General features: G+C 41.0%; 1 protein-coding gene across 6 annotated transcripts in view; it reads left to right on the top strand.

Moving 5' to 3' along the window:
- The window catches only part of FNDC3B (fibronectin type III domain containing 3B), a 358,595-nt gene that overhangs the window by 315,085 nt on the left and 15,765 nt on the right, over positions 1-27,745 (top strand). For all 6 annotated transcript variants that reach the window (XM_019959536.2, XM_070803254.1, XM_019959543.2 and 3 more), the window contains 2 exons: positions 12,498-12,710; positions 26,541-26,707. In XM_019959536.2, coding sequence (XP_019815095.2) covers positions 12,498-12,710; positions 26,541-26,707 — 380 coding nt within the window. The remainder of the gene's footprint in view (positions 1-12,497; positions 12,711-26,540; positions 26,708-27,745) is intronic.

The following is a 27,745-nucleotide window of genomic DNA, read 5'->3' as shown; positions in this document are numbered from 1 at the left end:
CTAGTCTGATAGACTACCTTTTTCATCCCCAGAAGCTGAAGAAAAAAAAAAAATCAGTTTATCAGCTGTAAGATACCAAAGGTTCCAACCTGCCTAAGCATCTTATCCCTACTTTCCCTCTCTTCCCAAGTCTTTTGTGGATAATTCATATAAGTGCATTCATTTTCCTTTTCCAAGTGATGACAGCAGTTTGTTTACTCTTTGATTCTCTTCAGAGATCTGACTTGGGCACAGACCCACTGTGCACTGTGGGTCTATGAAATAGTGATGAACACCATCCTTGCCCTCAGAGCACTCAAGGAATTGGGACACTTACACAGCAACCTAAGATAGAAGTTGCTGTGACCTCACAGGCCGAAAATGACACCCTACAGAGTCCTTTTGGCATTTCAGAAAGGTCAGAATGGTCAGGATGGTTTAAAGTGGGAATCAAGTTAGAAATAACTTGAATAAAAGAGGTATGACTTACATAGCTGAAGAGACAGTCCCCAAGGGCATTTTTCATTTTTAGCATCTTAGCCAGTTTCAGAAAACCACCCTCCACCTTTATATGCTAACCAAATACTGACCGTTGTGTCGGAAGCACTCTAATCAGGTGCTAAGGAAATCAGAGGTGATTAAACCCAGACCTTGACCTCAGGGACATTCCCTAGTGATGATGCTCTATGGAGACTGACCATGAGGTATATCTCTGGGGAAAAATGAGCAAGTGAATGCCATCCCCTAACTGTTTCTCAGAGACCACATGTCCAGAATATTGCCTGACTTGGACCCTCAGGCCAGAAAACCTATGGAGAAGCCACTGGCTCAGGGCTCACTGAAAGATCTCATGTCTGCTGTGAGACCCACAATCCATGTCTATGCCAGAATGGACTCAGATCCTCAGGTCAGTCCTCTGATCATTCAGGTCAGCAATGGCTTTTAGGATAAGGTTCCAGCCCAAGAATTTTGCCTCTTTCTCACATTATGCACACCTTAAAGGTACTGTAAATGATTATAAAACTTTAGAGGTTTTAGGAAGTTGATATTGGAGGAATGCTGGTATTTATTAGTCAACATGTAGTCGAATGACTTCAAGAAAGAAATCTAGAAATCAAAAGTTCAAATGAATAAAACTGATGTAGGGGATCTTTGTTCATTGATGAAATGCCAATTACAGTGGAAATTATCAAGAATGTATTCCATATAAGTGGTTGGTTAAAGACATGTTAAAAAGTCCCTAATTCTTTTCAGTATTAATATACAAGGCTAGTATACTGAGCCGAATGTGGAAAGTCACACTGGGAGGATGTCACCTCTTAACCTTACAGGGCAGCTTGGAAGACACCGTTTCAGACAGATTGCATGAAAAATGTACAGCTTTAGAAAAGACAAATCTTTGGCCTTAAGTCATAGTGTGTGTTCTTGACCAAAAAAAAAAAAAAAGATTTAGTCAAAATATTTGATGGCCAATCAATAAATAAAATGGATGTTTCACATTTAAGATATTAAAATTAATATTCACATTTAAGATCATAGTTTGTCCAACTTAAGGAATTTTGTTTCTATAATACTTTATTGGACCCTCTATAGTAGCACTCCAATCAGCCCGTAGTCTTGTTCTTTTATGGTTCAAAAACACGAGATTGTAGTAATTGTGGTGAAAATACAAAATGAGTATTTCAGGGAACTGAGGGTATAATTTTAGTCCAATCAACTTTTACCTCACCTTTTTTTGTGCCACAAATTGGTCAAAATATAAGTGAACAGATCATGATGTTCTAGATAAAAATGTGAATGCAACAGGCTATGGGGCTTGGATAAAAAAAAGACTTGTTTTTTTAATTTTTTTTTTTTTAACCTTTAGCAGTTACACATTGTTCTCACATGGAGTTTATTCTTTCTCTGTCTTGCTGGGACAGAAATGTTCACCTCTCCAGCCAACCTGCTGACGCTAAAATGGACCCATCCTTTCTCTACTGTTGCTTGCCAGACTGTGCGCTGGCTTACTAACATCCTGTATAAAATTTGGTTGGAATTACAATGAGATTTTTTAAAGGCACTACTTTTAAATTTAGAATTGAGTTTGTGTTTTGATTCTAGGAGGGAAAAAGCGTTAGAAAAAAAAGAAAAAAAATAATAGGGATGTAGCTTTCTTTTGCATGCTCCGGCCACTATAGGCTTTGTGAGCTGAGACAAGATCGCCTGGTGTCACCCTTTCACAGAGCCCCGACGTGAATGTCTCCAGTGATGAAGCAGTGTTTTCAGGTTCTCCTCACCAAGCAGTTCATCTCTGTTTCTGTATAGTTTGCCATATACTTTGTTAAAACCTGAGCTGAAATCTACTAAAACCAACTCAGTTGATCCTGGGCTTTCTTCTAGAGCAGTGATACTCAAAGTATGGTTCCTGGACCAGCATCATCAGTATTAAGTGTAATTTATTAGGCCCTAGTGGGAACCCCTCGGAGAAGGTAGTGGCACCCCACTCAAGTACTCTTGCCTGGAAAATCCCATGGATGGAGGAGCCTGGTGGGCTGCAGTCCATGGGGTTACTAAGAGTCGGACACGACTGAGCGACTTCACTTTCACTTTTCACTTTCATGCATTGGAGAAGGAAATGGCAACCCACTCCAGTGTTCTTGCCTGGAGAGTCCCAGGAACGGCGGAGCCTGGTGGGCTGCCGTCTATGGGGTCGCACAGAGTCGGACATGACTGAAGCGACCTAGCAGCAGCAGCAGAAACCCCTGGAATCAGAAATCTCAGGATAGGGCCCAGCACTCTGTGCTTTAATTAGCCCCAAAGGAGATTTTGTTGCCTGTTAAAAGTTTGAGAGGGCTCAGTGGCTTAGCAGTAAAGAATCTACCTGAAATTCAGGAGATGCAGGTTTGATCCCTTGGTCTGGAAGATCCCCTGGAAAAAGGAATGTCAACCCACTCCAGTATTCTTGCCTGGAGAATCCCATGGACAGAGGTGCCTGGCAGGCTCTAGTCCATGGGATCACAGAGTCGGACATGACTGAAGTGACTTAGCCTGCACACACACAAAAGTTTGAGAACTTTGCCTTAGAGCAGTGATTCTAAGATTCACATGGAGAGGTTTTGCAGAATACAGAAGCCTGAGCCCCACCCTTATGGCCTAGACATCATTAGCTTATTATGTCAGCTGTCTCCTACTTAACCATCTTCACTTCATCCAAATCTGTCTTCACTGGCAGGAGTTTCTATAACGCCTTCCAACCTCTCTGGGTGATTTCTGTTTCCTAATGGCCTCTTCAATGAGCAGTGCGCTCACCTCCAGGAATAGTGTGGCTGGCTCAGAGCAGAACACGGTTGTCACCTTCTTTGTTCTCCATAGTAAGCAGTTGGTAAGGTTGCCTAAGATCACTTTTTTCGGAAACCTCATTATATGTCTGACTCATGTTGAACTGGCAAATGGCTAAAACTTAAAGTATATTTGTTTGCTCTGCTCTTTTTGCTAGGTAAAATGGGGGTGAAAATAACATTTTCGGAGTCCTTATATGTCAAGCACTACATTAACCTGTCAAGAAGTGAATCCTGAGTCATTTCATTCTAACAAGATGAAGTAAGCTTTATAAGGAGACAAGTTCAGAGTAGTTCAAAAGTAGTGCACTGGAGTCAGGCAGCCTTGACATCAGTCCTGCGTCTCTCTCTCTTGTTGCCTCTGTGACCTCTGGCACAGAGGTCTTTGTATCTCTTCAAGCTCTTTGTATCTCTTCAAGCTCTTTGTATCTCTTCAAGCTCTTTGTATCTCAATGTTCTGATCTATAAAATGGGGATGATTACTTTAACTACCTGATAGGGTTATTGTTTAGACTTCAGGTACCTTGTGAAGGACCTGACACATAAGCTCTCAATAAATTTTCTGTTGCTAATGTTTGGAAGGGAACAAATGAGCTGGCAGGTGGGTTATGACCTGATTACAGGTAGAAATGGTGTGGAAATCTGGCATTGTCCTTCAAGCCATGGGAGACATTTAAGATTTCTTTCCTACAAAGGCAGGACATGAAAAAAACAACTCTAAGTGCCTGGTATCCAAGGCGCTATCAGAAGAAGAATAGGTTGAAGGGAGGAATGACTGAGCCAGCAGAGGTTACCCTTCCCGGGAACCTTCTCCAAATAACTTTACTCTGAACCCATCTTTTTCCTAAAGAGGTTTCCTGTATTTAAGCTACTATTTAATATTTCCTCAGAGGTCTACTCTCTAATATTTTTCTCTTCTTAGTTAGATTATTAGGTAGTAGACTGGTGGGGCGGGGTAGCATACAAAGCCTATCTTTTGCTTCTTAGGCCTCTCTTACCCATAACTCTTCAATGGAGGAAGAGGGGTGCCGTCTTCACTGTCCCCCCTCCCTACTCTCAACACGTCCTGAGAACTAGGATGGCTGCCTGAGAAGTCACCTTCTCCAGTTTTCAAAGTCATTCTTCTTTTGACATAATGTAATGCCACTTGAGAGAGAAAGAGTGTGTGTGTATAAAATGCATCATATTACGCTGTGATCTTCTGAAGCAGTAATGTATTTGAGATCTAAAAGTAGCAGATATTTTAATAATGAAAGTCCAGTCAAAATTTATAAAGAATATACTTCTTAATTTGATTTATTGAATCAGTATTATCAGTATACTGATGGATATTGCAAACTCCCAGACACTTGAAGAGATTTTTCACATCAATTCAGATGGCCGAGTTAAATGACTTTCCTGCATTGGAAAGAAAACTTCCATTTCCCTTGTACTTAACTTTGCAGAGCTTAAGATTTTAGAAACTGACATACATTGCATGTTTGGGGTGGGGGGAAGCTATAGATCCTATCTAAATGTCAAGATTAACATTTAATTCAGTGAGAAAGAGAGAACATGTCAAGTTTAGGTTTGGGATAGACTAATTAATTTAATAGAACTTGAAAATCAGTTTTTTCTGAGGTTAATTCTTAGAATTGTTCCTCAAGATAGTATTTGGTTCCATCCATCCTAGGTGAGTTGTCACTGGAATTAGGAAATTATTTTCATACACTGCATTTTCATCACAAAACACCAGAAATATTAGCTTCCTTAGTCCTTGTTCAGTTTTCTCAGCCTTCTAGAGTCAGAGTTTTTAATATTTTTACCAATTGCAAGAAGACATGGCTTCATTTGATCAAGTCCTCAGTTCTGTTTCAGTTTTGAGTGTCACTTTAAACTAATTAATATTAGGTCAGTGCATCAGCCACAGGGGAAAATGTTTTGCATGCATTTTTACTGAAACAGATTTTCTTGCTTGAATAAATTGAAGCAAATATTTTAAAATCCAGGTAGTTCGGTGGTGCTGCATGTATGTATATTAGTTGCTCAGTTGTGTCTGACTCTCTGTGACCCCATGGACTGTAGCCCACCAGGCTTCTTTGTCCATGGGATTTCCCAGGCAAGAATACTGCAGTGGGTTGCCGTTCCCTTCTCCAGTGGTTCTTCCTGACCCAGGGATCAAACCCAAGTTTCCCACATTGTAAGCAGATACTTTACCACCTGAGCCACCTCGGAGCACTAATGGTGAAGAACGCACTGCCAGTGCAGGAGGCATAAGAAACATGGGTTTGATCCCTGGGTCAAGAAGATCTCCTGGGGGAGGTCATGGCAACCTACTCCAGTATTCTTGCCTGGAGAATCCCATGGACAGAGGAGCCTGCAGTCCATAGGGTCGCAAAGAGTCTGACACGACTGGAGCAACTTAGCACACACACACAGTTCATTCCAAGGCCAAAAGTTTTAATAATGTGAAAGGAAATTTGACTGTTCTAAATGTCTATTTCATTGGCAAAAGGCAGTTGTTGTTGAATTGAAAGTGTGGTTCGAATTAAAATTATCTTTTGGTTGGAAGAAGCTGTGTTTGGTTCAGGATATACCTGGAGGGAACGGTGTGTTAATACATGAAGACTTTGAGTCTAGAAAGACCAGCTTCACACCCAGATCTGACCTGTATCTGCTGTGAGGATTAGTGCAAATGACTGAACCTAGCTGGCTGCAGTTTCTGCAGTTGTGAAATAGACAAAGGGTCAGGGTAGAAATTAGTGATAGTATTGCACGTATCAAATCTAGACTTCAGCACCTACTAGCTACTGTATCATTTAAGTTATTTAACTGAAGTTTCCTCATCTCTAAAAGCAAGAGAAACAGCCATCTCACCACATCTGTGGTCTGGAAGGCCAACTGAACTGTGCCATTTTATACATGGGACTTGAGCATCATGGATTTTAGTAGCCCTGGGGGTCCTGAGACCAGCCCTCCAGGGGTACCAAGGGACAACTGACTCCATAGCACAGACCCTTGGACAGAGCAAGTCCTCAGGGTTGTTGTTGCAGAGGTTTTTGTTAACATTTTACCCATTCCCAGGCTGCTACCTCACCTTCTGAGGACGGTTTAAAAAGAAGGCAGTCCTTTTAGCTGTTGTTGGGTCCTTGACAATAATTTAGAGAAAGGAGAAACAGATGGTATCAGCACATTCCTCAAGTGCAGTGGTGGTAGTAATACAACTAAAATGCAGACATGGCTTTCACATGCCCAATGCAGTGCCTCTCGTGTGGACGCCCCGCACTTTTTCTTCATTGTTGGGGAGGAATACGGTCTGAAAGGAAGTCATAAAAATAATAACTCCATAAATTAGCACTTTAAAGTTTACCAGAGAGCTTTTGGCCACCTGGATTCCTTTTTTGTTTGAATGGCGAAGTATAAAAAGTTAAAAAATAGAAAAATGCTTCCCACATTGCTTATCTTAAATAAGTAATCCTCTTTGTAAATGCAGCAAATATATTATCACTCCCATTTTATAGAGAAGGAAACTGTTACTTTACAGGTGTTAGATAATTTCCCCGCAGTCACCAAAGTGATTAACAGAGTAGCCAGAGAGGCTTCACTGCTCAAGAGAGTTAAAATGCTATCATAACATTCTTATTCTTGGGGTGGGTGGGTGGGAATATTTATGGCTAATATTCAATACGTTTACCAAATACATCTGAGTTAAAAGTTCTGAGAGCCAGAGAGCTACAGATATAAGAAGCCCACTACCTACCAAAATACTGTGGGGGCCTTGCAAAGAAAATGAATTTACAAAAGGAATTAAATATTAAATCTACATTTCTTTCTATGTCTTGATACTTGTGTGTTATAAACTATTTTTTAATTCTTTTACATGATTGAAATCTCCTCTCAGTTTTTGTCTTGGGCAGAACAGCAATCTTAAGCACCCCATTATACCTCACTTTCTTTTACTTACTGATGTAGCTAAGGGCTGTTGTGGCTGCATGGAGCAAAGCAGTAGGATCACCTTGAATACAAGGTGCGCTTGGCTCTGGAGGACTACGGGCAAGCAGATGGAAGGAAGCATCTTGGTCTCTGGGCTCTAGGAATACCTCTGCACAGAATAAAGGGAAGGAATAGCACGCTGGACAGTAGAAAGACATTCACACAAACCATGTAGGTGAGGAGATTTGTTTACCATTGGAAAAAGACTGAAACTTAAAGATCTAGCTTAATTCCCTTTTCCTCAATAGGGAAAAAAGGAATAATTTCTACCACCATGATGACTATCTTTTTAGAAAGACTTTTCCTCTCTAGTTGCAGAAAAATTTCTTTCTTTTCAAATAATAGGGAAAAAACTCTTACATTAATACCATACAGCTATTTTACAAGACTCATGTTGGGAAGCAAAGAAGAGTTTATTGTAGTCTTTCAATACTGTGTTGCAATATGCCAGCAAATTTGGAAAACTCAGCAGTGGCCACAGGACTGGAAAAGATCACTTTTCATTCCAATCCCAAAGAAAGGCAATGCCAAAGAATGTTCAAACTACAGCACAATTGCACTCTCTCACACACTAGCAAAGTAATGCTCAAAATTCTCCAAGCAAGGCTTCAACAGTATGTGACCAAGAACTTCCATATGTTCAGGCTGGATTTAGAAAAGGCAGAAGAACCAGAGATCAAATTCCCAACATCTGTTGGATCATAGATAAAGCAAGAGAATTCTAGCAAAACATCTACTTTTGCTTTATTATCTACACCAAAGCCTTTGACTGTGTGGATCACAACAAACTATGGAAAATTCTTAAAGATGTGGGAAGACTAGACCACTTTACCTGCCTCCTGAGAAATCTGTATACAGGTCAAGAAGCAACAGTTAGAACCAGACATGGAACAACAGACTGGCTCCAAATTGGGAAAGGAGTACATCAAGGCAGTATCTTTCACCCTGCTTATTTAACTTTTACACAGAGTACACTTGCAAAATGCTGGGCTGGATGAAGCACAAGCTAGAATCAAGATTGCAGGGAGAAATATCAGTAACCTCAGATATACAGATGACACCACCTGTATGGCAGAAAATAAAGAGGAACTAAAGAGCCTCTTGATGAAAGTGAAAGAGGAGAGTGAAAAAGTTGGCTTAAAACTCAGCATTCAGAAAACTAAGATCATGGCATCTGGTCCTATTACTTCATGGCAAATAGATGGGGAAACAATGGAAACAGAGATAGACTTTATTTTCTTGGGCTGCAAAATCACTGCAGATGGTAACTACAGCCATGAAATTAAAAGACGCTTGCTCCTTGGAAGAAAAGCTATGATCAACCTAGGCAACATATTAATATGGTTTTTCAGTAGTCATGTATGGATGTGAGAACTGGACTATAAAGAAAGCTGAGTGCCAAAGAATTGATGCTTTTGAACTGTGGTGTTGGAAAAGACTCTTGAGAGTACCTTGGACTGCAGGGAGATCAAACCAGTCCATCCTAAAGGAAATCAGTCCTGAATATTCATTGGAAGGACTGATGTTGCAGCTGAAACTCCAATTCTTTGGCCACTTGATGCAAAGAACTGACTCATTGGAAAAGACCCTGATGCTGGGAACATTGAAGGCAGGAGAAGGGGACGACAGAGGATGAGATGGTTGGATGGCATCACTGACTCAATGGACATGAGTTTGAGCAAGCTCCAGGGTTTGGTGATGAACAGGGAACCCTGGTGTGCTGTAGTCTATACGGTCTCAAAGAGTAGGACCCAACTGAGTAATTGAACTGAATGTTATGTCGAGAGACTCACATTGCATTACCTAAGAGAGACCTGATGAAGCCCTAGATTAATAGAAGCTGAGGAGGCTCTTTGTGATAGAATTTTAGCTATACTTTATCAGAGATAAGTGTTGGCTACATTCCAAACTGATACAGATATTCATTCAGTTTTGGGTGATTATGAACAGATCTGGTATAAACATTTATGTGCAGGTTTTTATGTGAACATAAATGTTTTAATTTCTCTAGAGTACAGCCCAAGAAGTGTGATTGCTGGATCATATGATAAATGTATGCTAAAGTTTATAAGAAACTTTCTAAGCAAACTGTTTTCCAGTGTTACTGTATACCATTTTGCATTCTCAGCGGCAAAATATGGGAGTTTCAGCTGTTACTTATACTTGCTAGAATGGTATTAAGCATTTTTAAATTTTATCCACGTTATTAGGGAAAGATAGTAGCATCTCATTGTTGTCTAATTTGCATTTTCCTAATGGCTAATGGTGTTAAACGTATTTTTGTGTGCCTATTTGCCACATGTATGTCCTCTTCAGTGGAGTGTTTGTTCCAGTCTCTTGTCCATTTTTTAGTTTTGTTGCCAAGTTTTGAAAGGTCTTCGATGCATTCTGGATGCATGCTTTTCACATCAAATCTAAAAATTCTTTAATTCTAGGTAGCACATATTTCCTCCTGTTTTCTTCTTAAGTGTTATATTTTGCATTCTATTGTTAGGATCTATGATCCATTCTGAGTTAACTTTTGAATGAAATTTACGTTGAGATTTAGTTTTGGTTTTGATATCCAGTTGTTCCAATATCGGTTGTTAAGACAGTTCTTTCTTCACTGAATTAATTTTGCAAATTTGTTGGAAATCAATTGGCCATATTTGTGCTGGTCTGTTTCTGTTGGTTTGTGTCTGATATCACACTATCTTGATACTTTATAGTAAACTTTATAGTAAGTCCTAAATCAGATAGTATGATTCTTCCAACTTTATTATTTTTCAGATTTGTGTTAGCAATATTTTTCAGTTCCTTTGCCTTGCCATGTAATTTTAGAATCAACTTATCTGTATCAACTAAGGAGAATCCTGCTGGAATTTTATTACAGTTACATTGTATCTATAGATCAGTTTTGGGAAAACTGACCATTTTTCTATGTAGTTTTCCAATTCATGACCACAGTATGCCTCTATTTAGGTGGTCTTAAGTAGTCCCAGCTGTGTCTTGACGTTTATTTATCATCTCTATCTTTTCGCCCACCCCACCCCCACCAACTGGATCTTGTGCCTAATGTTAAATAGGAGTGGTGAAAGCAGACATCTTTGCTTTGTTCTGATCTTCCAGTTAGTCTTTGACCATTAAGTGTAATGTTGGCTGTAGGTATTTCTGTAAGTTCCCCTTTCAGGTTGAGAAAGTTTCCTCCTATACCTAGTTTGCTGAGAATTTTTATTATAAATATATGTTGGATTTCATTAAATGCTTTTTCTGTATCAGTGGATGTGATCATGTGGTTTTTCTTCTTTAGGCTGTTAATTGATGGAATAGGCTAAGGGCTGAGGAATAAGACAATGTAGAAAAGAAAAGAAAAAAAAAAAAAAGGAATTCCCTGGATTTTAGGCTATATTGAGTCCAAGCCAGGAGATGATGGAGGGGGGAAAATGGTAAATTCACTGCTGGTTTGGTGATAGCTTGACTTCTTCCCCAAATCCTTAGCTGCTATTTCCTTTTTGCTCTTCTTAGATGGCTGCTTTATTTATTTTGTCCAGGTTTAATAGCTCCGTTCAGTGGGAGAGAAAGGGTGGTGTGTGCTTACTCCATCTCACCTGGAACCAATCTATTTTTTTTCTTCTTAACAATTTGCAGGCATTATTAAATTGACTTGCTGAATTTATGTAATTTTAAATTTGAAGAATTAAGGTTCATTTGCAGTCATATGATGGATTTAGGTATTGTAATATGTAATGATATTTTCTATTTAAACATAAGCAGTAATTGCTGTGAGACAGATGTACATAAAACTAAATTATAAGAATATTTTAAACTGATCTGTTTCCTGAAAATTTCTCTTTGACTGTATTTTTTACTATCATGGGTTTTGAAACACTGTTTCAAACTCACATCAGGTTTAAATGTTGAAACTTTTAGATCTAGGGATACCACACTGCTGGTTCAGCTGAATAAAATGCGTGTGTACCTAGCAAGGGCTCTGGGTGGAAGTTTCCACTGGAGGCCTAGTAATGAGGCATGAAGAGATGGAGGAGAGGCAGATCTGAGAAAGGTCTTATGTGGATGAAGCTGTGGAGAGGCTGAGGTTATTGAGAGGACTGTCCATTTACGGGAGAGGAAGAGCAGAGAGATTGGGGTGGGGGCTTGTTTGAGACCTTTACTCTGAGAAGCAGAGGAGGAAGGCCTCTGCAGGCATCTGTAGGCTCCCCCAGTGCCAGGAGGAGACAAGCTTCAGTAACGTGTACTTACTGCAGCAAGGGGTGTAGAGGATGAAGAAAGATGGGGCAGTGCCATCAATGTGTTGTCTGATGACCTTGGAGAAATTTTTCAGTTAATCAGTAAGCAAGTAGAAGAATAAGAAAAATGGGAATGATGATGGGATATTGTATTATATATGCATGCATGCTCAGTCATGTCCAACTCTTTGCAACCCTGTGAACTGTAGTCCACCAGGCTCTTCTGTCCATGGGATTCTCCAGAGAAGAATACTGGTATGGGTTGCCATGGCCTCCTCCAGGGGATCTTCCCAACCCAGGGATCAAACCTGCATCTCCTGCATCTTCTTGCATTGACAGGCAGATTCTTTACCACTGAACCACCTGGGGAGACACACTTTGTTTGACTTTCAGTTCCTTGACCATGAGAGCATGTGTCTTTATTACCCATAACACTGCACACAGTAAGCATCCAGTTAGATTTCTACACTTCTGAATGATACTCTGTTACCAGCAGTGTCTGCACACTTGATGTTGGTTAGAGACTAGCAGAGATTGTTGGGTGAGGCTGGAGACAGAGGAGGAAAAATGCACTATCGAAGAGCTGTTGTCCTTTTTGTCAAAATCTGAAGAAGACTCTCTTGTTCTCCTCTTTCACTTATAATTTCATTTATTGTTTATAGCTTGTTTACTTCCAAAACTGATGAGGCAGCTAAAGGGTGGCCAGAATAAAATATGAAAGTCTTTAGTATACGTTCCCTTGAACAAGGGTCTTTTTTTTTTTTTAATTAAAGAACTATCTTGAAAATGTGCTGTTTTGGGCTGTTGGTTTAGGAATGGAAAAGATAATGTGTCTTCCGAGCTGCCCATTACTGTTTGTGTTGATTATTTTAACTGGTTTTCCTTTATTCCATGATACTACTTTATAGGAGCAAGTAAGAAATATGACATACAATGTTGATTTCAAATGAGGAATCACTGGTTCTTAAGCCTGTGTTTGTGATTTGTTTTCTTTTTTCAGGATCAGAATTCAGGCCATAAATGAAATTGGAGCTGGACCATTTAGTCAGTTCATTAAAGCAAAAACTCGGCCGTTACCACCCTTGCCTCCTAGGCTCGAATGTGCTGCTGCGGGGCCTCAGAGCCTGAAGCTGAAATGGGGAGACAGTAACGCCAAGACGCACGCTGCTGATGACATGGTGTACACGCTGCAGCTGGAGGACAGAAACAAGAGGTGAGGGGCCTAGGGGTTCATCCGAAATCTCCATGACTTTGGCTTATGGGATGAAGTCTTGCCAGTTCTTCTGGCCTCCAAAACACTCCTCATCCTTATTGAAAGGATTCCTGGTATTTGGGTCCTGCACTTGAGTATTAAGTTTGAGTATAAAAGTTGTATCCTCCTTTTGGAATTTTCTAAATTAAGAATCTAATGATCCTGATTTCCCTATAGATGATAAATACATGCTTGTTTGTTTGTTTTTTCCTTTCATAAAGCCAGAAAAATGGAGATAAATTCTCTGAAAGGAAAATGGTCAAATTCAAGTCCCTGCTGTGTAATAGTGTTAGATTAGTCATGAGTGCAGAGGGAAATAAGACTCAGGAAGGGATGTTAACCTCTTTTAAATATTCAGTAACCATCAGGACAAACATGTTTACCAGTCTGAAATAGCTGTGGTGATGTACAGATGGGGACTGTGCTCTGTAACTATGGGCAGTGCAACATAATATCAAATTAACTAGAGCAAATAGGAGATTCTTTATAAGATTCCATACTCAGGAAACACTCTTGGTGACAGAAATCAAATCCAGCCTTTCACATAGTATTTATTTAACCTAACTTCATTTCCTCTGAGAATGGCTGATCAGAAGATGGGCAGCTGACCTGTATTTAGGAATAATTCAGTTGTGGAGCAAAAGTTAATGACAGAAAGTTCTGGTACCAAAAGTTCAAACAAGAGTCTCAGCTTGAAGGAGGTGGGAAATCACCATAAAACCAAGACAGCCTTTTGGGGTAGACATGCTGCCCCTTCCTGCACACACCTGCCGAAGCAAAAATCGGGGTATGTGGAAGTGTTTCTGTCATTTCCCCTTAGTGCATCCTGGTACCCTGCTCTTTCATGTGGGGACCTGGTTCTTTAAGACCCCTTCCAACCTCCATCTCCGCTCTGCACTGGCCCTTCGATTCAGGTCCGCTCAGTGGAGTCCGCTGTGTGGAAGGCACTGTTGCAAGGTGGGCCTTCAGTGGAGACCAGGAACAAGAGGAAGGCCCTGCCTTGTCTCCAGGAGCATGATATCAACCTACACATCATCATAGAACACTAGCAGAATTGGAGAAAAGTGCTCTGGGAGTTTGAAGGGGGCAGACATAGGGAATAAAGTGCAGAGACCCTTTGGTTGCAAAGAACAGGAACAGCTTTGAGAAACAGGTCACGTTTGAACTTGACATTGAAAGACCTAGAAAACACAATAGTTTGACTTAGAACAAAAAGTGATCATCCTTTAGGAAATGAGTCCTAGTATAGAAAGAACAGAAAAAGTAAGGCTTCTTCTGGGGAGATTCATTAGAGATCAAATTCATATTCATTTGCAGACAAGATCATTCATCTTACCATGCCATGTGCTTTTGGCTGCATTTTTCACGGGCTTATTATTTTATTGGCAGGAGACTCCTCAACCTTACTGGCAAGAACAGAAACTATGGACTAACAGAAATCATGATAAATATATTGAGCTGGCATTTGGGGACATTTGTAAATGGGTCTTTTTTTCCTGAGCTTTTGGCTTACACTGGTGGTCCTGAGAACCTTCCTTAGAGAATACCTCCTAGTTGTACTATTTAGAAAAACAGCAAAATTCCGAATCATTGTTGAAGCTGGTGGCAGAATTGGGATCTGAGCCAGCACCTCATGACCTCCCTGCGCAGCTGCCTCTACTGTTACCTCCAAGAATATGGGGAGATTGACAGCTCTGCACTGTCCTATGCAAGGCAGTGACCTGAGGCGCCTCGTGCAGAAAACCGTACAGAGGCTTAGAACAGAGGCTCTGTGAGTGCTGGTCCAAAGAAGAACGCTGTTGTGAGACATCTGGATATGTCAGACAGGAAAGAGTGCAAACCCTTGTAATCAGTCCATGCTCTTCCCTCATAAAAAAAGGGAAAAACCTGGCTTGTTAAATAAATGACTTGCCTAAATTTAAATGGCAGTTTAAGAAAACTCACCATTAGGAATAGTATTTTTCTTAGTTTTATGAGCTAGAGTCCAGATTTATCTTTTTCTAAATTAGATTTGTCAGTATTCTGAGAAGTTATCAAAGTGATGGGGATAGAGAACGTAATAAATTCTCATTCTATTTGTGGAATTATTTTCCTGTGATTTAAAAGGGTGAACATGGCCTAATTTGAGTTTGAGGATGATCTTCTTCACTGTTTTGAAACTGAACTGTTGTCGTGAATGGTCCCATGAATCCAAGCCTTTGACTTTGGCTCTTGACTCCTGAAGATTAGGGAGAAACACTTGGCATTGGATAGATCATAATAGTTGTGCTTAGGTCTTTGTCAATTCTGCTCCCCTTGAAGTTCTTTAAAACTTGGCCTATCCAGTGAAAGGAACAGCATTTTCTTCCAAAATGACAGCTGTCTTTTTAATTGAAATTGTGGTTGCTAGAGTGGTTTCTAGTTGTGGCTTTTGGGAAAAGTGTTCACATTCTTTAGCAGTGTACTGATTTCATTAACCACCAATTAGTTTCTGTTATAGATGTGGCAAAATATCATATATCCTTCTGTGGCCAAGGTGAGAATCAGAGTCTGTGGTGTTCGTGTACTTACTTAGCTGTCAGCTCTCAAAATATTTCTTTTCCCATGTTTGCCTGGCTCACCGGTCACTGTGGGCATTTGGAAGGAGTGCCACAGTGTCTGAGTTTTACCACTGTCCTTGGCAGCCAATGCAAGTAATCTGAGTCTTTAAACATGAAGCAGCAGCAGAACAATGAAAATGCATAACGCCGCGCTTGGTAATTGTCAGATTAGAGAGTTGAGTTGATTTCAGCTGCTAAACTCTTGCTCCCAAGTTTTCCATATCCATAAAATAAAGGAGTTGAACTAGAAGCTGAACTCTAGTCCAGAAACACTCCCACCTTTTTCACCTTAAAGCCGTGAATCTCTGTAGATTCTTTGTGAGCTAAATCCTATTCAAAAAGGTGTCTTTTGTAAATGATTAGAGAGTGTTCTCCTTTTTTCTTCATATTTTAGCTTCTACTTTTGATATAGAGGAAGAAAGATACTAACATTCCTTAAGAGTGACCACTTAATGGCCAAAACCCCTAAGGTTTTGCATCTATGATGTGCTGGTTTATTATGTTTAATTTATAGAGCTCACAATCAAAAAAATCTGACATGGCCCAGAGATTTCTAAGTATACTGTTTGGCCAAAAATGTATTTTCAAACCCTCAAAAAGGCACTACTATTTATTGAGCACCTGCAAAGTGGGAGGCATTTATCAGCATTGTTTAGTTCTTGAATAGATGAGTCTGGTGGGCATAGGTAGAAGAGATGGCAGATCATAGTGTGAAAGGCTGACATAAGCACAGAGTGTTGAGGGAAGGTAGGAGAATGGCATATGCTTTAGGCCGAAAATTGAACAGAGAGGGCTTATTCAGAAGGTAACAGGTTGGATGAGTCTTAAAAGAGTATCAATCCATATAACCTCACGCCGGAGAGCCTCAGGATGGAGACCAGCGATAAGGATTCAGGATTGGGTGGAAACCAAAGCTATAATCTTCAGGAAACAGAATGTCCTGGATCTTCATGGAAATGGCATTCTATTCTGGTACTTTTACACTGGATTTTTTTTTTTTTTTTTTTTAAACTTTGGGCTGCTTCATGTAAATAAGGGTTTCCTTGGTGGCTCAGCTGGTAAAGAATCACCTGCAATGCGGGAGACCTGGGTTCGATCTCTGGTTTGGGAAGATCCCCTGGACAAGGTGGAATGGCTACACACTCCAGTGTTCTGGCCTGGAGAATTCCATGGACTGTATGTAGTCGATGGGGTCACAAAGAGTCAGACACGACTGAGAGACTTTCACTACTACTCCATGGAAATAAAAGGAAAGCAGTAGGGCACCTTGCCCAAATCCTTGCTTCAAGGTAAGTCCACCTAGAATTCATCCGGCTCACTGGGACTTGCTGTGTGGAAAGTTTTCCCCTTGAACAAGACACTTGTTTCCCACATATTCAAGATTTTGACCCACAAGGTTCCCAGTCCAAGATCACTGATTATATATTTATGCAGCAGCCTCAAAGCAGGACTAAGTTTATCCCTAGCACTTAGATTATGATCACTCAATCATCAACTTTTTTTTAAATTACTACAGCGTGCTAGGTCTTGTGAGGTATGTAGCCTGCCTATAAGGAGCTTATCTTGCTGAGGAAATAAATAAATGTGAAAAAACAAGCAGATAGCACAAGAGATTTTATTTAATTTCAGCAGAAAAACAAAAATTATGTTAGTTTGGCTATAGAGTGATTAATTCTGTTAGTCTTAACAGATCTAGCACAGATCCAAATGTCTTTGTTTCCTTTATATGCAAGAAAAACATATATCCAAAAGTAAACATTTTCATAATACTGCATTAACCTCATACAGGGATTAGAATAACAAGATCAGCTCATGCATTTTAAGAGTATAATGTTGTAATGATGATTTTGAAGCTGCATCTGTCTGTGTTACTGAAACAAAATGTTGATGCTGCCCTAACAGAATTTGAGTTGATGCTGACTCTCATCCTGACCCTGTGGGACCCTGTTCCTGATGATTGTACACAGCACTGAGGCAAGAGGAACTTAAGTTCCAGGAATGCATTTATGGTTAATCTGTTGTTCAGGTTACTCAGACAGCCAATGTATTTTAAAGCAAGGCTCCAGCCAAGTGGGGAATGGGGAGAGGGCTCTAACAGAACTGGATAATTGCCGCTTGCTCTCCATTTAAATCAGCCCTTGTGCCCATGACACTTTTCCCTTTAGCCAGCAAAATTGGCGGCGGGGGCTTGTAATGTGTGCAGTATAACTGCCAGTTCACTGTTAGAGAGGGACAAAAAGTAACCTGCATGAAGAAACCGTAAAAAAATACACACTGGGCAACAAATAAAAGTGGCCACAGTATATGAGCACTCCAGGAGTGAGCACACGCCTATTATAGAACAACTCCTGCTTGTATTTCTCAGAGAATATTGTTGAATTAAATGAAATAGATGTTAACTAACTCAGGGCCTACAAAAGACCCTTGGTGTTCATTTCCTTTTGCTTCTCTGGATCAGTCTCCAATTCACATGACCATCCTTGCTGGGTAAATGGCATTTTTATAACCCTCAATCACCGGAAGGCAGTTGTAGTTCTGGACAGGGATGTCAATTCTCTGTTGTAATCCCACATCCGTTACTGAATTTCTAAATGACTAGAGGCATGTCCCTTAACTTCTTTTTGCCTCAGTTTCTCCATTTACAAAATGAAGCTAGTGATACCTGTCTTCAGTCCCTGACTGATGGGGGGGAAAAAGAATTTTTATTTCTTTAAAAGGGAGCATAAAAATTCATCATGCAAAATGTAAAGTATTACTAGTTTATTTTGTTTCAGTGTTCTAAGCACAGCCTGAGGTGACAGGTAATAAATGAACTATTTGAGATCTTACTTGCACCAGAAGTAGAATTCAGACTACATTTTTTTCTTCTATTTAAGAATCGAATTTCTATTTAAAAAATAAGTACCAGAGTGGAAGTAGATTGCATTTTCCATTCCAGTTTTTCCTAAATGAGATAAGATTGAGGCAAGGCCACTAAAATAAAAGTAGATTAATAAAAATCTGGAAGACTGCGAATACGCTTGAAGATGAGATTCCCTGCACATATTAGAAAGCAAAGTAAAAGAACAGAGTTGCAAAGTTCTCAGGTGGTCCTTAGAGATTCTAGTCATCCTTGCTTTGAGTATAAGTAAATTTCTTTTTTGATATATATCAAATGCAGTGTGGACAAAAAAAAAGATGAAAACAGGAATCTTATTCTATGTACAGAATTTCTTCAGTAGCTATAGTGACATTTTATTTCTTAGAAAAGAAGCATAACCAAATGTATTGCAGTCTGGTTACTCATAAGCCAAAAGGTCCGTGTGGAGCTGGGAACATGGGGGTTAGGAAATTAACGCCTTTCCTCATGGTCTTTTGGAGATCACTCTTGGCACTTGAGTGTTCAGTCTCCAAACTGGTACTCTCAGCAACATAAGAACCAGTTTAGGGAAAGAACCTTCCTTGCCTCAGATGCCCCTACTTGGTGCCACCTGCTTCTGCATAGACATGGCGGGACTCTGTTCTTGGTGGAGTGAGGGCACAGGCTATTCATTCCTATTTTGAACATCCTCCATCCCGAAGATAACCTCAGTAATGTAGGGAATGCACACACACACACAACCCAGAGAAATTAAGAAAAAATGAAGGTAATGACATGGCATTGCTAAGAAATATAGCTGCATTGAGCTTACCAGCAGCTGTTAACTTGTGATATTTCGAAATTGCCATTTGCAGTCATTTGTGGACCACAGGCCATTTTGGGTCAGCAGGTTAGATCATTTTGAGTTCATATTAATGGGCTGCTGTTAGCTTTCAGTGTACTGATAGCAACAAGAAAGTAAACACAGAAACCTCAGGATTACCTGGTTTTTACTATGAACTTGTTATATGCCATCCAGAGAATTCTTGGATTTTTTTAAACAAAACTGTTTTAAGGAAACAGATTTTAAAATTAAATTATTTGTATATCATTTTCCTCTGAAATGATTTAAAATAAGCACATAAAAATGTAATATGTCTGAATTTTTTCTGTCAGTTGCACTTTGGTGCAAAAAAGTCATCTTTTGCAATATTAAAGTCTAAAATGCTGAGGTTGAAAGAATTCTTTGAAAATGTCAAAAATCTGTTGTTTTGCCTTCATAATATTTATTTAATAACAAATCATATAATTTTCTTGGTCCTTTCATTTGGATCTCAAATTCCAAATTCATGAGAGGGGAATAAGACAGTTGTTATCCCGAGTGTCTAGAAGCAGACTGAAGAGTTTTGACTTGTTCATCATGATGGTAATGGGCTCTGCATTGTGGCCAAGGTCTTTGTACCTCTTCATATCTACCATGGAGTACTCAGGCAAGCAGAATAGAGGCATATTCATTCTGTATTTTTAAATATGTAAAATTTTTTTTTCAATCAGTGCTAAATTACCAGCATTGAAACCCACGTGTGTGTGTGGTCATCAGAGTGTTTAGCTTGAAGAAAACATTATAGTCAAAGCTGAAGCCAGTTGGGGGCAGAGCCATAAAGAATTTATTTAAACCATAAACTCCCAGTGACTCACCAAACCTGCCATGTTTATGTTTCCCCTTCCAAGTAATTATCTGTTTTAGTACATGAGAGCATTTCTTTGTTTTTCCTTTCCCTAAGTAAAAATGCCCAAATTTCCATTAATGGCCAGCATTTCTGTAGCATCTGCTGCTCCGTTTTCAACTGTTTTCATCAGCGATTCTCAGCCTGGCTTCCCCAGGACAGCGTGGATGGTATTTACATGCAGTTTTCCCACCAGCTCCAGGAAGCCTAAGGGATGTGGGTGAGGGGGGTGCCCTCCAGACTTCTCCAGTGTTGAGAAAGGAGGTAAATCATCCATGAACCTTGCTGCTTTGTTATTAATAGTATTATAAACAATAACCACTAATATTTATCAAGCACTCACAGGTGCTAGGCAATTTGTAATGAGTTCTCTCTGCATTTTCCCATTTAATTCTCATAACAACCCTCTGAGGGGGTCGGCACTACCGTAGTGCCCATTTTACACAGGAGAAAACCGTTCACTTGGCTTACACTGGTGAAGATCATCAGGCTGTTGAACTCAAACTCGTCTGTCTACAGAGATTGTTATTACCCATTGTGCCTTCAGCCCCTGCACCAGTGGGGGAGCACCACAGTGGAGCCCCAAGGTGTATCCATATCAGTCCTCTTACTTGGCCTTCACAGGAACCCTAGGTCATGGGACTGATGCTTCCAAAGGTACATGGCCATGGGCATCGGGGGTTGAAGGTGGAGCAGAAGACCTCTCAGAGGCACTGCCAGTGTAAGCCCAGGGCTCCAGGAAGACCTTTAAGGAGCTGTGATATCACCAGGGGTCCCTGTGGCCTGAACTGATACTAAAATTACTCAGTGACTTTATTGAGCATGAACTACATTCTAGAAATCATGCCACCTGTTATGTATGTAAATATGTGTGTGTGTATATAATATCATTGTGTTTCTGTAGCACAGAAGCATTCATGTGATATAAGAAGCAGTGCAAATTTCATGCAAACTCCCTGGTTACCATTTGGGGGGGCGGGGGGATGGTGAATGTTATATGTCTAGCACAAGCCGTAACAGATGCAGCCGAGCATCACAAGTTCAGATGGACCTCTTCCTGCTGGGACAGGAACTGGTAGTAGCCCCGGCAACCTGGAGAATAGCCTGTGTGGTGGGAGTTGAGAGCCACAGTGGTCCTCAGGGTACCTTGCCCTGCCTGGGATGGTTGGTGACACTCATGGTACAGGATCTGGAGCCACTGGGCTCCCTGTGTTTAACTCTTACTGTAGGGCTCAGGGCTAAGCTTTTTACCCACATTTCCACAGTTGACTCTCAAAACAACCTATTAGGTGGATACTGTCCCTGTTTTGCAGATGGAGAAATAAGATGAACAGGGGCAAATGGTTCGGCAGTAAGGGGCAGGGCTGAGACTCGTGGCTAGTCTTCCTGGATCCAAGTCCCCTGCCCCTTCCCTTGAGACCAACAGTGTGTGTGTGGGGGGGGGGGGGTGGCGGCGGGAGGAGAAATGAAGGGTGGCCCAGTCTTCACTGGGCAGTGCAGACCAAGGTATGCCCCAGGGGGACGTGGGCTCCCCACATAGTGCATCCCTTGTCAGAGGATTGAGGTCTTAGGGTTTCAGCAGCTCCTGCTGGTGAGGTCGGCACTCCAGCTGCTCTAGGTCCTCCCCCTTCCCCGATGATTTCTTCTCATGGCAGAGATCTTCTTTTCTAGGGCTTCAGGTGGTGCCTTGTGACATGATATGGATCAGGTCCTTCTAGACGACAGGAGGGCCTCTGGCTGTGGCTCACGTTCCAGGGCTGGTGGTGCATGCACACGTGGGATCCCAACACTGAGCCTGAACACTCTAAACATAAGGCGGGGAGGTGCCATCGGGACAACCAGAGGGCCGCTGTCCTCTTCACGGCAAAGCCTCACTCTGAGTCCTTGGTTGTTGTAAAATGTGGAGTCTTCGATCACTGTGTCTTGGGATGTGTAGCGTGTTTAATTCTATCACCAAAGGCCTCTGGCTTACTTATTAATGGATTTTAAAAATAAGTTGGTCTTGGTAAAACAAATATTTGATGAATATTTTTAATCTCTCTGAGTGGTTCTAGCCACAGGGTGTTAACCTAGGGAGCCTTCCAGAGAGGCCACCATGCAACTGGCTGTAAATCACTGGCTCTGAAGAAGGTTCTTTCTTCTCCTGCCTCTTGGAGTGATAGAAAATACAGAATTGGGGTGAAAGAGGGATTGTTTTGTGTGTGTTGGCTTGTGTGCTTTTGTTTTGGTTGGTCTTTATTGTTTGAAAGAGAAGTCACTGTCAGCATGTACAGAAAGCTTAGGATGAACAGGTACTTACTTGAGGCCTACTCTGTAGGGACTGGGGCTCTTCCATGAGCGTTCACACTGAATCCCGCCACCGTGTAAGGAAGGTGCTCTTGCCCACACTTCACTAACCGGTCTGGGGGGTTGAGGGTAAACGACCAGTGTGTGCAGGGAAGCCTCTCCCCATGCAGCTAAGCCTCCACCCCGGAGGAAAGAAAGTAACCTCAGGGTTAGCTGTCTTCTCAGCATTACAAAATGACTGTAACACACACTGCATGGTTATTACCTGTCCAGATCATGGACACTCTCCTTGTAGTAACCCATTTAAACCTCACAACAGCTCCATGAGATAGGTTCTGCCATTAGCTTCATTGCACTGTCTGTCCCTCGATGCAAACAAGCACCCTAATGGCAAAATTGTAAAGTTTTTCATTTCCATTACCTGTTCCGCATGCTTTTTCTAAATTGAACTGCAATTTTAAAAGATTAATAAAATGATGTGGTACACCAGCAAAACTAGAAAAAGGAACAAAATAGCTATTCTAAAACTAGCAGAGTTTGATGAATTTGAAAATTGAAATATTAGAAAATATGCCATTTGCTCAGTTTAGATTATACTACAGAATTAGAGTACTGACTGTGCTTCAGTAAATTTCTTTGTGAATGCGAGTGCTGCTGCCTATGTAGATTTATTGAACTTATTTCAAAAGAAAATACCCTCCCCAGAGCCAGGAATGGGCAGGGAAGCAGTACTGCTGCTAGTCATCCTCTCCAAACTCCTTTAAAAACCAGGTTGCATTGCAAGTTTATAGTGAAGATGCAACACTTCTACCTCTTAAACTGTGACTTCCATTTTGTGGTATAATTAAGGGCAATTACTCCAGTTACAGATTCTAACCTGAGTGAGGCTGAGTTAATAAATAGCTGTTTGCCTCTAGCATTAGCAAGGGGTATCTTCATTAAGGTAGTGATGTTGTTAGGTACGCTAAGTAGGTTACCATGGTATTTGTGGGTTTCAGCCTGGACTCTGTCTCTTCCTGAAATTAAAAATGTTCATTCTTCAGTAAAACGTGCTTCCTTACACAGCAAAGCAGAAGGAACATTAAACAGGTGAAATGACTAGGGCTCAGGAACTCCACTGCAAAGGCTAGTTAATGCTTGGATACTTTAAGATAAGTATTAACTGACAGGTTTTGTAAAAAAAAAAAAAAAAAGCTGCTTAATCTCTGTATCTGTCCATCCATCCATCTGGAGGGAATGTTCTCTAGCACATGGAAAAGCTGCTGCTGTCCGTCAGAAAACCCTGCCCACACACCGGACCAACTAGTTCACAGGGATTACGTCTAATTAATCTTTGAATACACAGCTTGACACACAACAGATGTTCAAGAAATGTGTGCTAAATGAATGCATAAATTCTGCCTACCCTTAGGCCAAATCAGTGTAAGAGACATTTCCGCTGACTGCCTTGGGGCAGGATTTGGAGACAGAGCATTGTCCCCAGGTGCTGGGACAAAGCACTGGAAGTGGGAGAGACAACTGGCCTGGGTAGGAGCGAGGCATCGTGATTGGATTAACTCACGCAGTTCTCAGAGTGTCTCAGGCCAGCAGATTCAGGTTCCGAATCTACTAAAGATCTTGGATAACTTTGGGAAGTTACATTATTTCCACAGGTGTACACTTAACTAGAGAAAGAAAAGTGGTCACGTTATATTGTAGTTCTAAGCAATCAGTTTCATTGTGAAATTTTTCATTTTCTAAGACCCTGGGGAAAACACTTAAAATGTAAGGCCTTTTTTTTTTTTTCCATGCCTTCTATGCCTGTGTCATGGAAAAATTATTTAGCAGAAAAGTACAAAATAGTCCTGATTCAGATGGGAGAAGGATCCATAAGCTGCCAGTCTAAACTGTCCAGCTCACCTGTGCTGTTTTTCTGTTATTTTAATTAGCCTGATGGATGATTCTGAGCAAAATTGTTCTTTTTTACAGATTTCCTCAAAGATGTGTAGTCCTAAATGTCATCTTTCCAGTTTGAGAAAGGGGCTTTGAAAGCTCTTGGGAAGATAAAGGCTAAAATTGAAAGGATTTTCTAGTTAAACCTCAGTTATTTAGAAAATTCTGGTAAAGAGGACATGGTATTTCTCAGGTGCCCAGTTAACATTAACTTCATTGCCTAGTACATCAGTTCAGTTCAGTTCAGTCGCTCAGTCATGTCCAACTCTGCGACCCCATGAATCACAGCACGCCAGGCCTCCCTGTCTATCACAAAGTCCCAGAGTTCACCCAGACTCACATCCATCGAGTCAGTGATGCCATCCAGCCATCTCATCCTCTGTCGTCCCCTTCTCCTCCTGCCCCCAATCCCTCCCAGCATCAGTCTTTTGGTAATTAACATATCAGATTATATAGTATTACCTTATGAAAAATCTGAAATTTCTGTTTTTATCAGTAAGTAAAAGCATGAACTGATGTTTCTAGAATCTATACCATAATTAAAGGGATCTCATTCTAAGCTTTGTATGTTCTAAAATTTGTATTTATTTTATTTTTTTGTTGTTGTTAAAGGATAATTGCTTTACAGAATTTTTTTGTTTTTGGTCAAGCCTCAACATGAATCAGCCATAGGTATACATATATCCACTCCCTTTTGAATCTCCCTCCCATCTCCTTTCCCATCCACCCATCTAGGTTGATACAGAGCCCCTGTTTGAGTTTCCTGAGGCATACAGCAAATTCCCATTGGGTATCTATTTTACATATGGTGATGTAAGTTTCCATGTTACTCTTTCCATACATATCACCCTCTCCTCCCCTCTCCCCATGTCCATAAGTCTATTCTGTATGTCTGTTTCTCCATTGCTGCCCTATAAATAAATTCTTCAGTACCATTTTTCTAGATTCTGTATATATTCATTAGAATACAACATTTATCTTTCTCTTTCTGACTTCACTCTATATAATAGGTTCTAGGTTCATCCACCTCATTAGAACTGACTCAAAGATGTTCCTTTTTATGGCTGAGTAATATTCCATAGTGTATATGCACCACAACTTCTCCATCCATTCATCTGTCAGTGGACATCCAAGTCACCTCCATGTTCTAGCTATTGCAAACAGTGCTGCAGACAATGGGATACATGTGTCTTTTTCAGTTTTGGTTTCCTCTGGGTATGTGCCCAGGAGTGGGACCATGGGGCCACATGGCACCTCCTTTCCTAGTTCTTCAAGGAATCTCCACACCATCCTCCACAGTGGCCGCATCAACTTACATTCCCACCAGCAGTGCAAGAGCGCCCTCCCTACCACACACACACACCCTCTCAAGCATTCACTATCTGTAGACTTTTTGATGAGAGATTATAATTGAAAATTTCCCCAACATGGAAAAGAAAATAGTCAATCAAGTCCAAGAGGCTCAAAGAGTCCATACAGGATAAACTCAAGGAGAAACACACCAAGACACATACTAATCAAACTAACAAAGACTAAACACAGAGACTATTAAAAGCAGCAAGGGAGAAGCAACAAGTAACATACAAGGGAAACCCCATATATTTAACAGCTGATCTTTCAGCAGAAACTCTGCAGGCCAGAAGGCAATGGCAAGATATATTTAAAGTACTGAGAGGGAAAATTCTACAACCAAGATGACTGTACCCAGCAAGGATCTCATTCAAAACTGATGAAGAAGTAAAAAGCTTTTCAGACAAGCAAAAGTTAAGAGAATCCAGTACCACCAAACCAGCTTTACAACAAATGTTAAAGGGACTTATATAGTCAAGAAGTACAAGAGAAGAAAAAAGATCTACAAAATCAACCCCAAACAAGGAAATGGCAATAGGAACATTTATATCAATAATTACTTTAAATGGAAATGAATTAAATGCTTCAACCAAAAGACACAGGCTGGCTGAATGGATACAAAAATAAGATCCATATATATGCTGTCTACAAGAAACCCACTTCAGACCTCAAGACACATACAGACTGAAAGTGAGAGGATGGAAAAATATATTCCATGCAAGTGGGAAGCAAAAGAAAGTTGCAGTAGCAATCCTCATATCAGACAAAATAGACCTTAAAGAATATTACAAGAGATAAGGAAGGACACTTCATGATGATCAGGGGATCAATCCAAGAGGAAGACCTAACAATTGTAAATATCTGCACCCAATGTAGGAGTACCTCAATGTGTATATTTTTCTTTTATGAAGACATATATTAGATATTAAACAACTACAACATAGCAACTGGTTGATCATTCAGAGGGTATGAAAAGCATTTATCAAGTTGGCCTAATCTGTTGCACTTTTGTATCCTAGTTAATTTCTTGTCACTAATAAAAGTTCAGGTGGCTAATGGATGCTGTTCCTTTCTCTAGGTTTATTTCAATCTACAGAGGACCCAGCCACACCTATAAGGTCCAGAGGCTGACGGAATTCACATGCTACTCCTTCAGAATCCAGGCAGCCAGCGAGGCTGGGGAAGGGCCCTTCTCAGAAACCTACACCTTCAGCACAACCAAGAGTGTCCCCCCCGCCATCAAAGGTTTGTGGACCGTGTATTTCAGTGTGCTATTCTGTGAGGAAATGTTGGTATTTAGCGTAGGAGGCTCAATGCTGACCTTAAATATGCTCTCCTAATATTTCTCATATCAGCCAGATAGAATCAAAAGAACTTTCCAAAAGAGAAGATTGGGAAATGGGTTCTACAGGGAGAATGAGAGGCCTTAAAGGAGATGGCTTACTGGTGTGACTTTTCTTGAGTACACGTAAATTATTATCACAAATAACAGTGAGGCAGTCTTATCCCCACAGGAGATAGATGGACAGAGGGAAGAAAGAGACCAGAGTGACAGATGCTGGGTTAGGAATGCAGGTGAATTCCTGGTGGTGTAATGCCCATGGAGTTTACCACAGAGGTTTGAGTACCTCCCTTCAACAGTTGATCCGCATCTTTGGATCCCTTGGTGTGTAGATGAGAGGCTAACAAGGGTGGCATCCCTGCCTTCCCTCCAACCCATAGCTCTCACGGGAAAGCTGCAGCAGCAGGCTGTCCTCATCTCCTGGGGTATTTGTCTTGAGGTTTGTGAATGACTGGTTGACTCTCTGCCCACTTCATGGGATCAGGCAGTGAGCAAAAGCCAGCTCCACTCAAGCTCTCCCTCCACCAGATCTGCTCAGTCCTCATCTCCCGCTTTCAGCCAGAGTGCTGCCTTTGCACAGCAGATCCGCCAGGCAGACAGCAACAGGGCAAAGCTGGCTCATCCCTTCTCACCAGTGCTGGGCCCAGGTCCAGCCCCTCTAGGACTCTTGAGTCTGCACCCTCCCCTCCCCGGTACCTCCCTCTTTGCTTTATCCAGCTGCTGCCCAAAACGACTCTGAGGCTGACAGATAGACCAGCAGCCCACTTGAACCAGGTTTTACATGGGGTCAAGTGAGTGTTGGCTCTGTTATTTGAGGTGCTAGGCAGTGAGCACAAATTATGTATTTGGCCCCAAGAGCTAGGCCATTTGAATCACTGCTTCCACACAAACAGCTGTATCAGATACACCAGGACATGGAGTGCATTACAGGAGGGTGTGGG

The sequence above is a fragment of the Bos indicus genome, chromosome 1 (assembly GCF_029378745.1).
Source record: "Bos indicus isolate NIAB-ARS_2022 breed Sahiwal x Tharparkar chromosome 1, NIAB-ARS_B.indTharparkar_mat_pri_1.0, whole genome shotgun sequence".
NCBI lineage: Eukaryota > Metazoa > Chordata > Mammalia > Artiodactyla > Bovidae > Bos > Bos indicus.
Note: the sequence above shows the minus strand (reverse complement) of the source record. Positions and strands in the feature narration are given on the sequence as shown.